At 39.0% G+C, this 18,743-nt stretch overlaps 1 protein-coding gene across 5 annotated transcripts in view; it reads left to right on the forward strand.

The window, feature by feature from the left end:
* LOC131218904 (calcium-transporting ATPase 3, endoplasmic reticulum-type) overlaps window positions 1–18,743 on the forward strand; it is a 185,127-nt gene that overhangs the window by 108,356 nt on the left and 58,028 nt on the right. For all 5 annotated transcript variants that reach the window (XR_009157918.1, XR_009157917.1, XM_058213783.1 and 2 more), the window contains exons 15-18: window positions 2,067–2,211; window positions 3,102–3,209; window positions 15,359–15,511; window positions 15,636–15,740. Coding sequence is in view for 3 of the 5 variants with exons in the window: in XM_058213783.1 (XP_058069766.1) it covers window positions 2,067–2,211; window positions 3,102–3,209; window positions 15,359–15,511; window positions 15,636–15,740 (511 nt within the window). In the remaining 2 variants the exon portion in view is untranslated. The remainder of the gene's footprint in view (window positions 1–2,066; window positions 2,212–3,101; window positions 3,210–15,358; window positions 15,512–15,635; window positions 15,741–18,743) is intronic.

An 18,743-nucleotide genomic window follows, 5' to 3' on the forward strand; every position in this document is an offset into this window, starting at 1 on the left:
ATATACAATACAATTCACCAATTACTTACTCATACAGATAATTTATCAAACACTTATACTACACCTATCGACATACATGACATATGTTGATTTTTAACATATACTTGGACAAATCCTTCCAACAAGGAGTTGTCACATACACCATCATCATGCACATACATCCCATAGCCACGGTAGGCACAAATCATGATTTCATATTCATTCAGTCATTTCAACAAACACTTAAACTACACCCTTCAACATACATGACGTACATCGGTCATAACATGTATTTGGGCGGATCCTTTCGCCAAGGAGTTGTTGCAAATGCAACTATCCCCTATCCATGACAAATAATCATGGCAAACACGAATCCCAATTCTACACGCATTCAATCATTTCAACAAATACCTAGAATACACTATAGTCAATATAGTTCATATATATTTGAAACGCAAAACAAATGATGCATTTGAATGTGAAATAGCACCCACGTCAGTAATAAATCATTAACCGACATTGAAAGGCTTGAAAACCATAACATATACGTTTATAGTCCGCACCTTTCGTCGATAAACTCGAACCGAACTCAGTTTGAACACAACGCCTTTGTCTACGGCACAACGACAACCTATAACAGGGAATAGGTTAGCTATTCCACCTTCTGTTCTATTGAACCTCAAAATCAGGTTAGGGTTAGGATTTCTTAACCAAATTGGAACCGAAACAAGTTGAGTAGCGTAGCAGAGGGGTAAAACGGCGTGTGGAGTTGTGGGAAAAGATCCCAACAATAATCCCCAAGAATCTCTCCTCCTTCCTTCCTCTTTTCTCTCCTTTTCTTTCTCTCTCACCTAGGGTTTCTAAGAAATTCGTGTGGATTGAGAGACAGAGGGTTTAAGGTCCTTATATAGGCCTAGGTTTGATGGAAATAGCCCCAGGGCCAAGGTATACTTAGGTTATATTCAAATACGGATTGTTTCGATCCAACGGAGCGCTTTTGGTGGCCCATTTTCCACGTGCGGTCAGACTTAAGCTCCCTGACCATGGATCTAGGTCAGGCTGAGTTTTCGTTCCGATCGGATTTACAGATCAGCCGTGGCGGACCAGTTTCAGTTTAACGGTCACCGGCACTCGATCAGGGCCACAAGTACACCGACATGTGTGGGACATTTCTCCTGATCCGAGGGTGTATTTGGGTCAGATTCTGACGGTCTGAATCCTTATATTTGGCCCGCAAGCGACACGACTCAGATTACTTAAATTCGGATTTTATTTCTAAATATTGTCACGTTTCTCACAAACTTCGCTTCGGGCTCAAGTTGTGCATTTCTAGACACAATTAAGACTTGATTTTCGAGGGGGTTGTCAAGTCCAGTAATGCAGTCATAACTATATAGTTTCGCGGTTATCGAATTTCGACGTGCGGTCTAGATCCGATACGAAGTTTCAAGATGCTCCCGAGAGCAACTGGGTTTAGAGATTGATCCTAAGTTTTAGGGTATTGCAGCGGTATCGATTCAACTCATTTTGGGTCTTGCAGTTTGTATTTAAAGTGATTAGGGCCCATTGCATAGAGAATCTAGTTTCTAAAGGATTTGGTCCTATTTGATTTCTACTTGAGGTGGTACTTGGGCCTTTGTAGTTTATATAGAAAGTGATCCAAGCTATTAATACTTAACTAAATTACACCCTAATTACAACAGAATAAGGTCTTAGGGCAGTTCTACGTCCAAGGACGTCCATTGCCAAGTTGGGAAAAAATCCGGGATGTTACACTTATCATATCTAGGTATTTCCTGAAACAAATTGATATGCACATTCAGAATCAGCAATTTGTCTAATATAAATGTATTCGACTAAAATTAGGCATATGTTAATTAAGTGGAATTATTTGTGTCTCTTCTTTAAGCATCTATGACATTTTGGGCTATAGTTAAAAACTGCCCTTAGCGACAAATATGAACTCCTTTTTTGTGGTTAGTGGATCACGGTTTGTATGTTATAGCAGAATTGCAATTTTATTGGATTATAATTGACATTTTCTTGGTTTTATATGTTCAGAATTGACATTTCCATTATTCAATTAGGTGCTTGGCTCTTGGGACAAAAAGAATGGCACGAATGAATGCTATTGTAAGGTCTTTACCATCAGTGGAGACCCTGGGCTGCACTACTGTAATTTGCAGTGACAAAACTGGTACACTCACGACAAACATGATGTCTGTGTCAAAGGTGATTTCCTCACAATATTGGATGTTGGGTCATACTTCCTGCAGTTTACCTGCTCATGTTCATTTTTCTTATAGATGAAGTAGAGTTGTACTTGTTATTTCTTTTCACATTGTACATGTACTAATATATTGGAAATTTATATGCTGCCTCTTCACAAAACAACACAACTTTGAAGAAGTCTGAGGTTTTTCATTTGGAAATTATGGGGCTTTACATGTGAAATATCAAATATCCCATTACACTGGGTTAATGGTATCAAGTCAGAGTCTAAATGCATTTGGGGAAACAAAAGATAACCTCTCAGACAAATTCTTTTCCATACACAAGCTGAATTCTTGGTGCAAAATTTTCAACATATATTTTTACAGCATGTAGTTTTTATTCAGTTTCTTTGCTGCTGTTTATTTCATGGCCTTAAATGGCAGTCTTGGAGTGCTCACCCTGAGACTGGAACTGGTACAACTTGCCTGACTCACTCTGACTTGGTCTGACTTATTCTGAGTCTTCTGATGCAGTCTGATTTCGGGGTGTGACTCTCATTCTCTCCACCATTACCAAGTTGGCTTGGTTTGGTATAATATGTAAAACTATCACTTCTATGCTTGTTTTCTCTGACTGCATGTAGCCAAACAGATCAAGGTCATTCTTATATATGTTGCAAGTATGCATCGTTCTTTTTTGGACTGTAAGAATAACTTGATAACTGTGTCAATGAAGTTTCTTAATTCTGAAAGCAATTTTGGTTCAAGTTGTGCACATGATAATGAAAATTCTACTGTGATACATGCCACATCCAGGCATGATCACTTTATGCTCATTTCTCCTAGTGCAACAGTAAAATTTCTCTCACTATTATGTCCTGTGATATATTGTGCTACTGACCTTTCCAGATCTGCGTGGTTCGTTCCCCACACCATGGTACTATCACCACCGAGTACACTGTTAGTGGAACAACATATGCACCGGAAGGCAGAATTTTTGATGCTGAGGGAATTCAGGTATTAGAGTTTTGTCATTAATAAAGAAGGGTATGAAGGCATTTTGTGTGCTCTTAATTTGCTTTCTACCAGAACAGTTGTTACCTGTCCAATTATTTAGGAAGTTTTGGAAACTCTCTTGAATGTTGCTTTAACAAATTCGCTCATGTGAAATGTTTGTGGGTAATTATTTATTTATTTATTTTTTAAAGGATAATGTTTGTGGTTTAGTAATTGCTTTATTTCACCTTTTAACTCACTTTTCCCTTTCTTTTATTGTTATATTTCTAAATGATGTAAACTGCATCCGAAGTGGAATGTTGATGGAAAAAATTAATTTTATATAGAATTAGATGGCTGAGTGCATTGGGGAAATTGGCAAGAGAAGTTTTGAGTATCTAGAGGGAAAAGCCACTCGCATAAGGAAACTTGGTGTTGGAATGATGAGGTCTAAAAAGTTGTTAGCAGGAAGCAATCATGTTTCAAGGCCCAACAAGGTGCTAGAACAAAATTGAGAAGAATACAGAAGCACCATAAATAACGCTAAGTGGGAAGTGAGGCTAAACTTAAGGCACCTAATGATCTGCATGACATATTGGGTGCAAGTGAAGGTGAGAAAGATGTACTCAAACTTCAAAAAATGCGAGTGAGGAAGTGTAGGACTTAGACCGTGTTTGTTACCTCAAAGAGTGATAACCAGAGGGATTGTTTAAGGATAATCAATGAAATGTGGAGAATCTATTTCCATAATTCATTAAACGACGACCACTTCGAGAGCCTAGAGACAGAAGGAATCTAATGCAAGGGCATTTTCACACCGGGCTCGAGTGGGGTGGCTTGTGGGATGCGAAGGCACACTCGTGGTAGGCGACCCGTGTGAGGTGGGTGGCTCATGTGAGGCGGAACTCATGTGATTTTGGGCCCACAAGGAGGGTTCGGCCAATGACCTAACCCATGGATCTGGGGCCTGGGCTATGAGATTAAGGGATTAATTTGCCATGCTCTATCAGTTCGAGCTTTTAGAGCAAGTGGTTAATTGTCCTGCGTCAAATTGGTATTAGAGCGGGAGGTCTCGTGTTCGAGACTCCTCACCGAGGGTGATTAATGCAGGGGCATTTTTACACCGTGCTCGAGTGGGGTGGCCTGTGGGATGCGGGGGCACACTCGGGGTGGGCGACTCGTGTGGGGCGAAGCTCATGTGATTTGGGGCCCACGAGGGGGCGGAACCCATGTGATTTGGGGCCCATGAGGAGGGTTCGGCCAAAGACCTAACCCATGGTTGTGGGGCTTGGGCTATGAGATAAATGGATTAATTTGTCATGCTCTATTAGTTCGAGCTTTTAGAGCAAGTGGTTAATTGTCCTGCAGTAGAATCATAAACTCAACTAAGGCTAAAGACAATAAATGCTTTCCTAGGATTAGGATATCTGAAGTTTAAGAAACTTTGAGAAAGATGAAGATGTTAAAGGCCCTAGGACCAAATGAGTTTTGGAAATGTCCAAGAGATATTGGTTTATTTTAATTGAAAAAGTTGTTCAACAAGATTGTAAGATTGAAGAAATTGCTAGATGGATGGAGGAGAAGTGCCATGGTACCTTTTTTTCTGCAAAAGGTGGGTGATCACTACTTGACAATTTATTTGATTAAACTAAAAATTTGTAAAAGAAATAGGGAGGACAAAAACTTTACCTCTATTCACGAAAATCCTACTAATAATATCATCTAATACAAAGACTGGGAAGGCGAGTCTTGTATGAACATAAAGATGAAAAAACATTTCGAAGATATGCATTGCCTTGAAAGGAAAAATTCTGATCATATTCACAAGATAGATTAGCAAGAACATCAATAACACCATTAGCTTCCCCATAAATATGAGAAACTGAAGCATTAAGCTCCCTCAAGGGCTCATTGAAATTAGCCATACATACCAAACCAACCATGAGACCGATTTGTTGATATTACTAAGCATACCGACAATGATCATTGAATCGACCTTGACACAAATCAGATAGATCTGAACCACCTACATTGAATCAACCCATCTTTAAGAGCACATAATTCTACAGAGATTAGTGCATGTCCCATAAAAAATTCTGAAAGCAAGAACACAATCATATTTTGAATTTGTTATAATTCCTTTGCTTGACGTTGGACCCAAATTACATTTGAAGCACCGCCCACATTTAACTTCAGAAAAACCCATAATTGGCTTAATTCACCATAATTGTTCTTTCACCTTCACTATTTTGATAGGAACATGAAGAGAATAAATAGCCAAATGATCCATGATGAAGCCTTCTTGACCGAAAAACTATATTATTTGAGAAAACTGAGACTCATACACAGGTGTATTGAATAATTTTCCAAACAACTTATTGTTGATTCTCCAATCTATGAAGGGTCCTACAAACATAAAATCTACTCTTAATTGTTCTTTTTGTTAATCTTCCCTTCTTTCTCTAAGTTCATTATCTTTGTTTTTAGTTGTTCCTACAAAGTACAAACCCTTTATTTCTTTCATCTTTTCCATTAAATCATATTTCTTTTCCTTCGGGGCCATTTGGCATCTCTATTAATAAGAGCATATTCACTTATTCTATAAAAAAAATCTCTTATTTTTAAAATAGACCGTTTGGTAAAGCTCTAATTTTATCACTTAACATTTTAGAAACTAGCAAAAAAAAAAACTATAAAAAAATAAGTGATGGGGAGATCTTCTTCTTCTTCTTTTAAGTGCTTATTTGGCTTAAGCGGGGAGACATTTTTTGCTACTTATAGGACAAGTTTATCTGTAAACTTTTTAAGTAGTTCCCATCTTGCCCTCTTCTCTTTCCTTTACAATCTCTCTAAGGTAGGCCCACATGATGAACAACCCGTATTAAAGGTGGGGGCCCACGCCCACATGATGAATGGCCCACATCAAGGTGGGCCCACATAATGCACGGTCACATCAAAGGTGGGCCCCATATGATGGATGGCCCATGTCAAAGTGTGGCCCTACATGATGGATGATCCACATCAAGTAGGCCCCACCTGATGGATGGTCGACATCAAAGGTGGGACCCACATGATGGAAGGTTTACATCAAAGGTAGGCCCACATGATGAACGACCCATATTGAAGGTTGGGCCCCACATGATGAATGGTGCACATCAAGGTTGGCCCACATAATGCATGGTTCATATCAAAGGTAGGTCCCACATGATGGACTATCAACATCAAATGGGCCCCACATGATGAATGGTCCACATCAAGGTGGGCCCACATAATGCATGGTTCACATCAAAGGTGGGCCCCACATGATGGATGGCCCACATCAAAGTGTGGCTTAGCATGACGGACCATCCACATCAATTGAGCCTCACCTGATTAGGGGTGCACATCGAACCGTTGGAACCGTGTAACCGGACCGGAACCGTTGGATCGGTCCGGTTTGGTTCGGTTCTAGGGTGATAACGGTTCGGTTCCAGTTCTGGTTCCAAAATTTCCAGAACTGTTGGTTACGGATTGGTTCCGGTTTAGGGCCCTGTAGAACCGAACCAAACCGTTGATCCGAACCGTTACCCGAACCATGACATGAACCGTGGATCCGAGCTTTTGTTTAAAACAAAGAATAAAAAATCCTAACTCCTTTGGAAGCATTGAATATCTATGGAAGCATCGACGTCTCCTAGAGTGGTTTTTCAATGGCATTAGATTTAAGACATCAGTAACAGGTCAGATCATGTTTCCGTGATCCAGACCTTGAGTACGATGGGCCTCGCTTTAGATGGACCATTTTCAATCTCTCTAGGATATGACAATTTCGCATTTCTGATGTACCATACATATAAACAGTTGAAAAGAGATAAATAGCTGTGCTTGTTGTTTAATTGAAAAAAGGCCTGATATTGACGGACAAACTTTCCTAGTTTGGGATTGTTTTGGGCCATCGTCCATCTACAGGAACATTTTATCTGGGAAATGGTCTGGATTATTGATCTATGGCCCCACTTGTCAGAAATCAAAGCCCGAGTATAGGTCGGATTGAAAAGCCTCATTTGGAGGAATCTACAACGATCTTCAAGCGTGCGCCTCGATCGATTCGACACCGTTCCTGTAGGGAAATGGAGAAGGGCGTCAGAGATGGATGGTCGATATTTCTCGTGGGACCCGGGTCCTGATGAAATCTCATCCGTCTGCTCTCTCCTCCCTCTCCACAAACACTCCTGCATCACCAGGTCTCTCTCTCTCTCTCTCTCTCTCTCTCTCGCCGTCCCAGACTCCCAATCACCAGGACGCTCAGAACCGTGGAACTGATCCGGAACCGAACCGGTTTTCACGATCCAGTTTCGGTTCGGTTCTAGGGTGCTAACGGTCCTGTTCCGGTTCCAAAAATCCTAGAACCGTAGGGAACGGTTTGGTTTCGGTTTCACCCCAAAACTGGACCAAACTGAACCGTGTGCACCCCTACACCTGATGGATGGTCCACATCAAAGGTTGGACCCACATGATGGATGGTGGATATTGAAGGTGGGCCCACATGATGAATGACACATATTGAAGGTGGGGCCCCACATAATGAATGGTCCACATCAAGGTGGGTCCATGTAATGGACGGAGGTGGCCTCACATGATGGATGGCCCACATCAAAGTGTGGCCTCTTGTGATGGACAGTCCACATCAAGTGGGCCTCACCTAATGGATAGTCCACATCCAAGGTTTCGCATGATGGATGACCCATATCCAAAGTGGCCCAACATGATGGATGATCCGCATAGAAGGTGAGCCCCACACGGTGGATGGTTGGCCTCACATGATGGATAACCTACATCAAGGTGGGCTCCACATAATGGATGGTCCACGTCAAATTTCAGCCCCCAATGATGACTGGTCCACATCCAAGATAGGCCCCGCATGGACTGCCCACTTTGAAGGTTTGGCCCACACGATGGACAATCCACATGAAAGGTAGGCTCCATATGATGGATGATCCACATCTAATGTCCCACATAACATAATGGACAGTCCAGATGTCTTAAAACATGAAGATTGTTGCCATCCATTCCTTTCCATTTGGGGCACGATCCATCTATGGTGAGATCCACCAAAACAACCGCCTGAATTGCTCTTATAATATGTAGTTGTAATTTTTAAAAATGACATCAACTACCCTTAAAAAAAGCTTTTATTTGAACGGTTTACTAAACATGCTTACTTCAAATAAGAGCTTTTTCAGTTTTGAAAAATTAATTTTACCGAACGAGCTTATTGAAAACAAGAGTTAGAACAAATGAGCTCATTAGAATAGCTCTTATTTGAAAAAGCCCTTATTAGATTAGAGTAGAGGTGCCAAATGTGCCCTACATATTAGCCCTTCTCTTCATCTATTTCTTCAAACAACCCCCTTCTCTCTCCATTTTTAAAAGAGGAGAGAGAGAGAGAGAGAGAGAGAGAGAGAGAGAGAGAGAGAGAGAGAGAGAGAGCAGGGGGGATCAATCTAAATAGAGAGATAAAAGAAGGGCTAGGCCTATATCCACCACCTAAGTGAGCCGTACAACTATACGAGCCACATCCACACATCCCTAGATGGATCGTACAATTGTATGACCCATATTTTGTATATTAACACTCCCCTTGAGCTGGTGCATGGATATTGTCGATGCCGAGCTTGCAATATATTTGTGTAGACCTATTGTGAGGAAAAGCTTTGGTGAATACATCTACAAGGCGATCCTATGACTAGACATATGGTGTAAAGATTTTGCCATTAAGGACCTTCTCGTGTATGAAGTGGCAATCTACCTCAATATGTTTAATTCTTTCATGGTAGACTGGATTATTTGCAATATGGGATGCAACCTGGTTATTGCAAAACAACTGTATTGGTAGATTCACCATAAACCCTCTATCTTGTAGTAGTTTCTTGATCCACACTAACTCACAGGTAGTATGAGCCATTGCTTTATATTCTGCTTCACTATTTTATCGGGCAACAATACTCCTTACTCTTCCATGTGACGAGATTTCTTCCCACAAACCTACAATATCCAGTAGTAGATCACTTGTCTTCCAAAGGGCTGACCCAGTCTACATTAGAATATCTTATGACTTGATGATTGTTTCGTCTATACATAATTCTTGACCCAGTGCCCTTTTAAGGTATCATAGAATTCGAACGATTGCATCCATGTGCAATACCCTTGGAGAGAGCTCATAAATTGGCCCACCATACTCACAATAAGAAATATCTAGCTGGGTGATGGCTAAATAGATGAGCAGTGTTTTAAATATCGACAATATCGGCCGATATATCCCACGATATATCTTGTATCCCACCAGTGCGATACGAAACGCACAAGTAGTGCGATATATCCCAAATGTTCGATCTGGTGAGCATTTTCGAATTTTGATCCTTTTATTTTTTGTAAATCATGTTAAATTAGTGTCAAATTGTTACAAATCCGTGATTTTTCATGTTTTGCATGAAAAATCATGGATTGGGAGCTTCTATTTTGAGATTTGGAGGAGATGGGCTGAGTTGTGGAAAATTGAAAAAAATCAAAATTTCCCAATTTCTCACAAATCGTTTGTAATCTGTGTCCAAAAATCAAATCAAACATGTATGTAACATAATCTAGGGATTCTTCTTTTGCTTTTGAATGTATTGCTTGTGTTTCCACACGTCTTCTTACATAAAAATATATTAATAGACATTGAACATACTTGCATCAATTCAGATAGACAACACATATTCGGACCCCATACAAAGAAAACCTATTATGTGTACTTGTTTTTTGTAATGTTTTGATTTATAAGTGTATTGATGTCTTTTTTAACAATCACCAAAAAATTCAACCAATTTCCCAATGTTTCCCCATGTTTCTAACAACAACGATTCATTACACGATACAACCGATATATCCTATGCAATAACCGATACGTATCCGTATCCCAAGAATGTGATATGTAACACGATACCGATATTTCGAACATTGTAGATGAGTTTACTAACCAATCTTCTATACCTCGTTGGGTCTTCAAGTATCTCCCCTTGATCACGAGTGGCACAACCCGGTTATTGAGTTAATGAGAACTTGATACCCAAATTGCAAAGAAATTACAATAAAATAAAATAATTTTTTTAAAAAAAATAATCATGAGAACAATGGAGTAGAGAGGGAGAAAACTTTTATTGATATCAACATTTTCTCTTATAAAACTTAAAAGAAAAACCCCACTTAGAAAAATCTTTGAAATTGCTCACTCGTACACCACCACCCCCTTTTATAGAATCCTAAAGGAATCCCGAATTGAAATCTCTACCATGAAGAGAATCAATCATAATTTATTACAAACTAATATAATCTTTCTTCATATGACAAAAGCCTAATGAAATGCAAACGTGGAAAGCAATTAAATTTCTAATTCCGACTCATATCTTCAATCATATCACGTATTCCTTCATCACATCTTTAAATAGTCCCCCACATCTCCAAAAAATATTAAATTATAATCCTTGATTGTAGGCCCCCAAATCTGTAAAAAAAAGTTAGCACATGTTAGGCCTATGGTGTGCTATGGGCTTACGCCTTGTTGAATTATATAGTGGACCTAGGTGGGTCATGGGTCTGCATCAACTAGTAAGCTTGTGATTCGGATCACCACAGACCAATCTCTATGAGTAAATCCAAAACTTATTTTTGTTGAGATAGATTAATTCCTTCATTTGATCTAGCAACTTCTATACCTAGGAAGCATCAAAGATGTCCCAAATCTCTTATGATAAAGTGTCTTTGTAGATACTTCATCTCCTTTATTCCCTTACCATCACTTCCTATAACAACAATATCATCAACATATACTAATGACACAATAAGGTTTGACATGCCTCTTTGTATAGAGACAACGATATACAATGTTTCAAACAAAGCCGTGGTTCGATACAAATTTACTAAATTTGTCAAACCATGCATGTGGTGACTGCTTGAGACCATGAATCACCTTTCACAATTTACACATCTTATTAGACTCCTCTTGAGCAATGAATCCATGTGGGTGCTCCATGTATACCTATTCTGTAAGATCACCATAAAGAAATGCACTTTTAACATCTAGTTGGAAGAGGGGCCAATCATGATTAATAGCCATAGAGACTGACATGAATAGAATTCAAGTTGGCAACTGGAGAGAATGTTTTGGTATAATCAATACCAAGTGTCTGAGTATATCCCTTAGCAGCTAAGCAAGCCTTTAACCATTTAAGTATACCGCCAGTCTTGAATTTAACGGTGTACACTCATATGCAACCAATAACATGAACATGTTTCTTATAGGTAGACTGGTGGGTTCCCAAGTGTTATTTTGATAAAGAGCAGCCATTTCTTCTTTCATTGCATGCTTCCATCCCTCATTTAATAATGCTTCCTAGTATGAATTGAGAATAGACTAAGATGACAAAAATAGACTTAAATTTACGAAAATTGTGAGACAACTTTTGGAAAGACACATTTGGAAATAGGATGATCAGTACATGCACACATACCTTTTCTGATGGCAATAGGAATACCAGACCTGTCTGGAGACTTCGTTGGATCACAAGGCTGAAAAGAAGATAAGGTAGATGGCACGTCCTGAGTGGCTATACTGTTTGTCCGTTTTTTATGCGAGTAGATTTTCAACCGAGGTATAGTGGAAGGAGATGGAACCGTTTCTTCATCAGATACAAGAAGTATAAGGACATCTCCTATGTTAGGAGATTTATTGTCATTTGAGAAGAATGGAGTGGACTCGATGAAAGTGACATTTGTGCACACATATTGTCTCTCAAGTGAAGGGTTGTAGCAATGATAACCTCTTTGTGTTCGATAGTATTCGAGAAAAACACATTTGATGCCTCTATGATCTAATTTATCATGGCCTAATTCCAACTGGTGAACAAAACAAAGACATCCAAAGACTGGGAGGTAAAGAGAATGATGAAGTGTCTAGAATTAAGATGTCATGAGATGATTTACTTATTAAAATCGTTGAGGGCATTCAATTTATCAGGAAGCATGCTGGATGAACCGCATCACTCCAAAAACTCTCAGGAATATATCAAAGGCTCGAGTTACGTCAAGCAAGTAACGATATTTTCCAGTTTACTACATTTTGTTGTGGGGTATGCATGCACAATGTTTGATACAATATACCTATTTCAGAGAAAGACACACACCGACACCTTTAAATTAAATTGATTTTGTACCTTAATGTGAAATGTCTTTAAAATAGAGTATAATTCATGTCATTCTTTTATTAATTAAATCCGGTTGTATAGGAAAAATTATCAATGAATGTAACAAAGTACTTATGCATTGTCCCACTAGGAATTTTAGTTGGTCCCCAAACATTTGAATGTACTAGAGAAGAAGGAACTAGACTACGTTTTTCCTCACGTGGTGGAAAGTTAGCATGATGATGTTTACTCAGCTCACATACTTCACACTCTAAAACTGACACAAATGTAGCACGATGATGTTTACTCAGTTCACATATTTCGCACTCTAAAACTAACACAAATGATAAAGGAATAACACTTTTAAGAACTTTTACAGACGGGTGAGCAAGACGGCAATTTCATTGATGTCATTCTATGATGTAGGACTAACAACTTCACGGTTTAGATAGTATAACCCATCTTGCTCATGCCCACCACCAATCTTTTCCTTCATCTCGAGATCTTGGAAAAACACAACGTGAAGGACAAAAAGTCACAAAGCAGTTAAAAGATTTGGTGAGCTTGCTAACTAACAGAAAATTTAGAAGAAATTTAGGGACAAAGAACATTTAATAATGAGAGGGAAGAACTCAAATGAACCGTAACCATTCCATGCACTTTGGACTTGGTAGCATCTGCCAAGGTTCTGGATGAACCGGTTAACGTTGTACCAGTGTTTTAAATAGCGGTAGCATAATGCGTAGCATTTAGACCTCCGTAGCGTGTAGTGTAAATAGTGTAGCGTGTGGCATAAGTTGCACGATACTTCTATTTTTTAATTTAAATAGAAAAAAAAATATATGATAAATAGCAAGGAAAAAAAAAACAAAAAATATAAAAAAAGGCCTAAATAAGTATAAGCATGTTCAAACAAGTTATTAATTATTATTTATCAAAAGCTAATCCACATATATAAACCAAATCAAATATTATCACATCAACAACTTTCTAAAAAACCACTTGGGTCACACCATAAAAAACAATGCACATCCGCCTATACACACGCCTTAATGGGCTCCACATGGGCCTCGCCATAGAAAACAATGCAAATCCACCCATACACCTCAGTCGGTCCCATGCGAGCCACACCATACAAAATAATGCACATCCACCCTTACACCTCAGTGGGCCCCCCATGTGCCACACCATGGAAAACAATGCATATCCACACCCATAAACAACCCATAGTGGGCCCACGTGGGCCACACCATAGAAACCAATGCATACCACCACCTAAAAAGAAAAGAAAAGAAAATGAAAAGAATTGCATGCCAACCCTATCCTACAAATATCGCATGCTAACTGGCATTTTGAAGAGAAAAAAAAAATGAAAAATCCTGATGTAACTAATAAATATTCATTTTAAATGAAAATGAACTCACTAAGGGCAAGAGCATACCTCTTGTAGGCTGAAGAAGAGATTCAATCAATAAAAAATTTGGAAGTTGCAACTTTGTACTGGTATAGATGCGGAAAGGGGGAAATCTGATTTCTTCTTCGTTTAAGCTCCAATGTTCTTCAAAATACAGTAAATAGATCTTCTTGTAGGCTCCAATGATTGACCAACAAATCCACTTCAATGGCCTTTTGGATTGGTAGATTCAAAGAAGTAGAGGAGAAGTTGCGTCCGAGGCTAGTGTTTGAAAGAGGGGTTTTCAAAAACCCTCTTTTGAACTCTTTTCTTTTAAGTTTTTAAGTTATTTTTATGGTGTGAGTTCAACACATGTTTTAATAAAGAAACACCACTGTTTTAAGTTAAAAATAATAAAGCAATTTTGGTTTCAATTTTACATTATAAGATTTTTTTTTTTTTTTTTTTTTAATATGAGTTCTACACCAAGTTTCTCTAGTGCTTTCTCTTCCATTAATACAGTGCAATGTAGCGTACACTACCTATGCTACACGCTACGTAGCTGTAGCGTATGCTACAGGGGATTTGTGCTATTTGGGTATGCTATGTAGCGCTACGGCAACACTACGCTACATAGCATACGCTACGGGTGTTACTTAATACACTGCACTGTATTAATGGAAGAGAAAGCACTAGAGAAACTTGTCATATAATCTGATGCTCCAGAGTCGATAACCTATGAAGAAGAACCCTTGGATACTAAACAAGCCATACCTGAGGTCATGACTCGTGAATATGGCTGCAAGGGAAAAAGTCACAATAGAAGCTGCAGAGTTGGATTGTTTTTGCAAGGTTTTCAAGTTTGAATACTCTTCTTATGTAAGAGTAACCATCTCTTCATAAGTATGCGGTAGTTCCACTGTAGAAGTGGAGCTGATTGTGACCCAATGTCTTCAATTCTCACTCTCTTCTCATCTAATCTTGCTTTTGAAAGGCCGCAACCTTTCTTTGTTGGCTCTCTTTAGTTTCCACAAAAAAAAAAAAAAAAGAAAAAAAAAAGACCATGATCATCTAAGCACTATCCCAACTAAATGGGATCAGCTACACGAATCCTTTTATCCTGCTGCCAACCTGACACAACACTCTGTTATCTGGTCTTGGGACCTCAATGAGAGCACAAAACTCGCACAGGCACCATGTAAATGTATATTACATAGGTTGATTAAAATATGCACTTAAAAACACCCATACTTATTCTTCACCCGAACTCCATTAAAAAAACAAAGCTGTCTTTTTATTGAAATCTCTTCGTTTCTTAGAAGTCAGTTAGATTTAAGTAAAATTCCCAATGTAGCCTTTGTGACATTTGTTTGCAATGGGTTCTGCTTGGATATTGTACATAACTGTCTCATTATTTGTCTATAATAGCAATCCTGTTTTTTGGTGATCAGTGATAAATAAAGTGGAGGATACAGGTCCTCTATTTTTGCTTGTACCAGCATTCCATTTGCTTATTTTGTTTGAATTCATAGTATGCCACTTAAATTATCATATTAAGTTCTTTTATTGTTTTGCAGGTTGAATTTCCTGCGCATTTTCCCTGTCTTCTACACATATCAATGTGTTCTGCCCTTTGCAATGAATCTACTTTACAATACAACCCAGACAAGGGAAACTATGACAAAATTGGCGAGTCAACTGAAGTTGCCCTCCGTGTTCTAGCAGAAAAGGCAACTAAAAATTCTGTCACTATATATAATACTGGAGACTGTTAATTTTTGTTTATCATTTGAGACAGATTGGTAATTTGTTCAAGGATTGCAGGGAGCTTATTTATTTATTATCATGTATCAGGTCGGTCTTCCCGGTTATGATTCCATGCCTTCAGCTCTGAATATGCTGAGCAAACATGAGCGTGCATCTTACTGTAACCATTATTGGGAGAACCAGTTTAAAAAGGTTCACCTTTGACTTTTTTTAATCCCTGATTGTGCCGTTTACTGCAATGTTCCAAGTAACACAAAACTAAGATGGTCAGTCAAGGAGATGGGTTTTGTTCTAATACATGTTACTGTACAGTTAATTTTGCATGTTGTTCTTTCAATTTCTTTTATCTCCTGCATTTTTGTTTAATCTTATGGAGTGAATCCTTGCATCATTTTCTTATCAATTGCCATGTTATAAATGCATCTATGCTTAAATCTGTTGAACTGGAGTTACTGGCATGGCACCTAGAAATTGATTTCCTAAATCATATTCTTGTCATTTTTTATGGTTCGATAAATGGACATGTAATATCTATACACGATAGACTTCATTACTGTGTGCATAATAATTATGCTTTCAAATATTGTTTAGAAATATATGCTTAGCCTTTTTCCTCTTTGAATACTATGTTTCACGTCAGTATGTTTATTTTGTCTACTCATCCTGCTTCAGGAAATCTACACTTCTACACCATTTTAACACAATCCATGGAGTTTTATAGCCATAGTTGCATGTTATTGAACTGATATAATTGAGAAGCTTGCATGTTCAATAGTCTAGTTGAAATTCTTACTTGAGAAGAAAAGGTGTTTGTGTTCTTATAAAAAAGAAAAAGAAAGGAAAGTATATATGGAGATCAGTGAGGCCCACCTCCTACTTTTGCATGATGGTCTCCAGTCTATACAAATATAGGAAGATGATAATGTGGCCCAAAAGACCCTGCTACTTGTGTGAGCATGTGATTGTACTGTCTTTTGAAGATATCCACCAGCAAAAGCCACAGTGCCTTGCACTCACCAAACGACACTAAAACACCTTATTCATTAAGAATGAAGCTCGAGTACTTTTGGGAAATTTCTGGCTCATGGGCAAATTGGAAGCTCAATTAGACTATGTTGAACGATCTTAAATCTTAATCAGTCTTACACTTCTAGTCAGAAAATCTCAGATGTCCTCAAACTTGAATTTCTAGTTGTGTTTCCATAAATATTTAGCTTTTATTCCCCGGTAAAATTGGATGGGGTGCTCCTATTTTTTTTTTTCACCTACTTGAAGAGATCAATGGAGTTTCAAACGTTCGTGCTTTTTAAAAGTTTTTGACATATTATCAATGGTACACTTGTCAAATTTTGCATTTGGAATCACATGGATGTTGATTTGGCTTCTTCTTTTTTTTTTTTTTCAAGTTCTAGAGTTTCATTCTCCATATATCCATCAAATAATGCCTGTGGGATTTTTTTGTTGATTTGTCTCATGATGCGCTTGTTGGTTTTGGAGGTTAATCTTAAGAACTGCTCCCTAGTCAAACTTATGAATCCTATTTGATGCAAGCCAATTAACCACTTGCTCTAAAAGCTCGAACTGATAGAGCCTAGCAAATTAATCCCTTTATCTCATAAGCCTAGGCCCCAAATCCATGGGTTAGGTTCTCGGCTGAACCCTCCTCCTGGGTCACAAATCCATGGGTTCTGCAGGCCGCCCACCCCGAGTGTGCCCTTGCATCCCACGGGCCACCCCACTCGAGCCTGGTATGAAAATGCCCCCGAATTAATCACCCCCCGGTGAGGAGTCTCGAACATGAGACCTCCCGCTCTGATACCAATTTGATACGGGACAATTAACTACTTGCTCCAAAAGCTCTAACTCAAGCATGGTGAATTAATCCCTTTATCTCATAGCCCAGGCCCCAAATCCATGGGTTAGGTCATCGGCCGAACCCTCCTTGTGGGCCCCAAATCTATGGGTTCCACCTCACACGGGCCCCAAATATGCTTTTACAGCAAGTGGTTAATTATCCTGCATCAAATTAATATCAGAGCGGAATGTTTGGTGTTCGAGACTCCTCACCGGGGGTAATTAATGCTGGGGCATTTTAACACCGAGCTTGAGTGGGATGACCTGTGGGATACAGGCGCACACTCGGGGTGGGCGGCCCGTAGAACCCATGGATTTGGGGCCTGGGCTATGAGATAAAGGAATTAATTCACCACGCTCTATCAGTTCGAGCTTTTAGAGTAAGTAGTTAATTGTCCTGCATAAGCCTATAATAGACAGCCACTTATAACTAGATGACAAATGGGTGTTGTATACCCCAGTAACAATAGGAATGGAAGCAAAGAATTGTTTAAGATTGCTAGCCGCATACTAAAAAATTACCATTTTCAATGTCTTGGATCAATAAGTCATGAGAGCAGGGAGATTGAGAAGGATGTTGCTCATAGAATTAGAGTGGCGTGGTTGAAGTGGAGATGTGCCTATGGAGTTTTATGTGATTGCCATATACCAATCAAACTAAAGGGGAGATATTGTTGGATAGCTATAAGACCAACCATTCTTTATGGGGGAGAATGTTGGCCAATCAAGGAAGAACATGTTCGTAGGATTAGTGTAGCTGAAATGAAAATTTTGAGATGGATGAGTGGAACGATAAGGATAGAGTTAGAAATGATTGTATTTTAGAGAACTTGGGAGTAGCACCAATAGGTAATAAGATGAGCGGAAGTACACTTGATGGTTTGTCCATGTGCAATGGAGACCAAGGATTGCTCCAGTTACGAGTGTCTTGGTTCAAGTTGAAGGCTCTAAAATGGCAAAGGAAAGGCCCAAAAGGACGTGGGTGGATGTTGTAAGCAAATATTTTGTGACGTATGGTTTAATTCAGGATGTGGTCCTTGATAGAGTGGAATGACAGAATGGGATTCATGTAGTTGACCCCAATTAGTTATGATAAGTCTTAAATGATTAGGATAGTGAATTAGCATGTGTTTAAGAAATGTTGGAAGTGTCAATCGTTTGTTCATGTGCTGCTCCTTTGCCATGGTTGTTTGTGGATGGTGTCTTAACCAACTCAGTGTTGCTTGGCTGATGCCAGGATCCATTGATCAACTTGTGACTGCTAGGAGATGAGCTCTTAGAGGTTGCAAGAGAATGACTTTATTGAGACTATGCTTCATGGCCATCCTATGGGCCATTTGG

The sequence above is a fragment of the Magnolia sinica genome, chromosome 11 (assembly GCF_029962835.1).
Source record: "Magnolia sinica isolate HGM2019 chromosome 11, MsV1, whole genome shotgun sequence".
In the NCBI taxonomy this organism is placed as follows: Eukaryota; Viridiplantae; Streptophyta; class Magnoliopsida; order Magnoliales; family Magnoliaceae; genus Magnolia; species Magnolia sinica.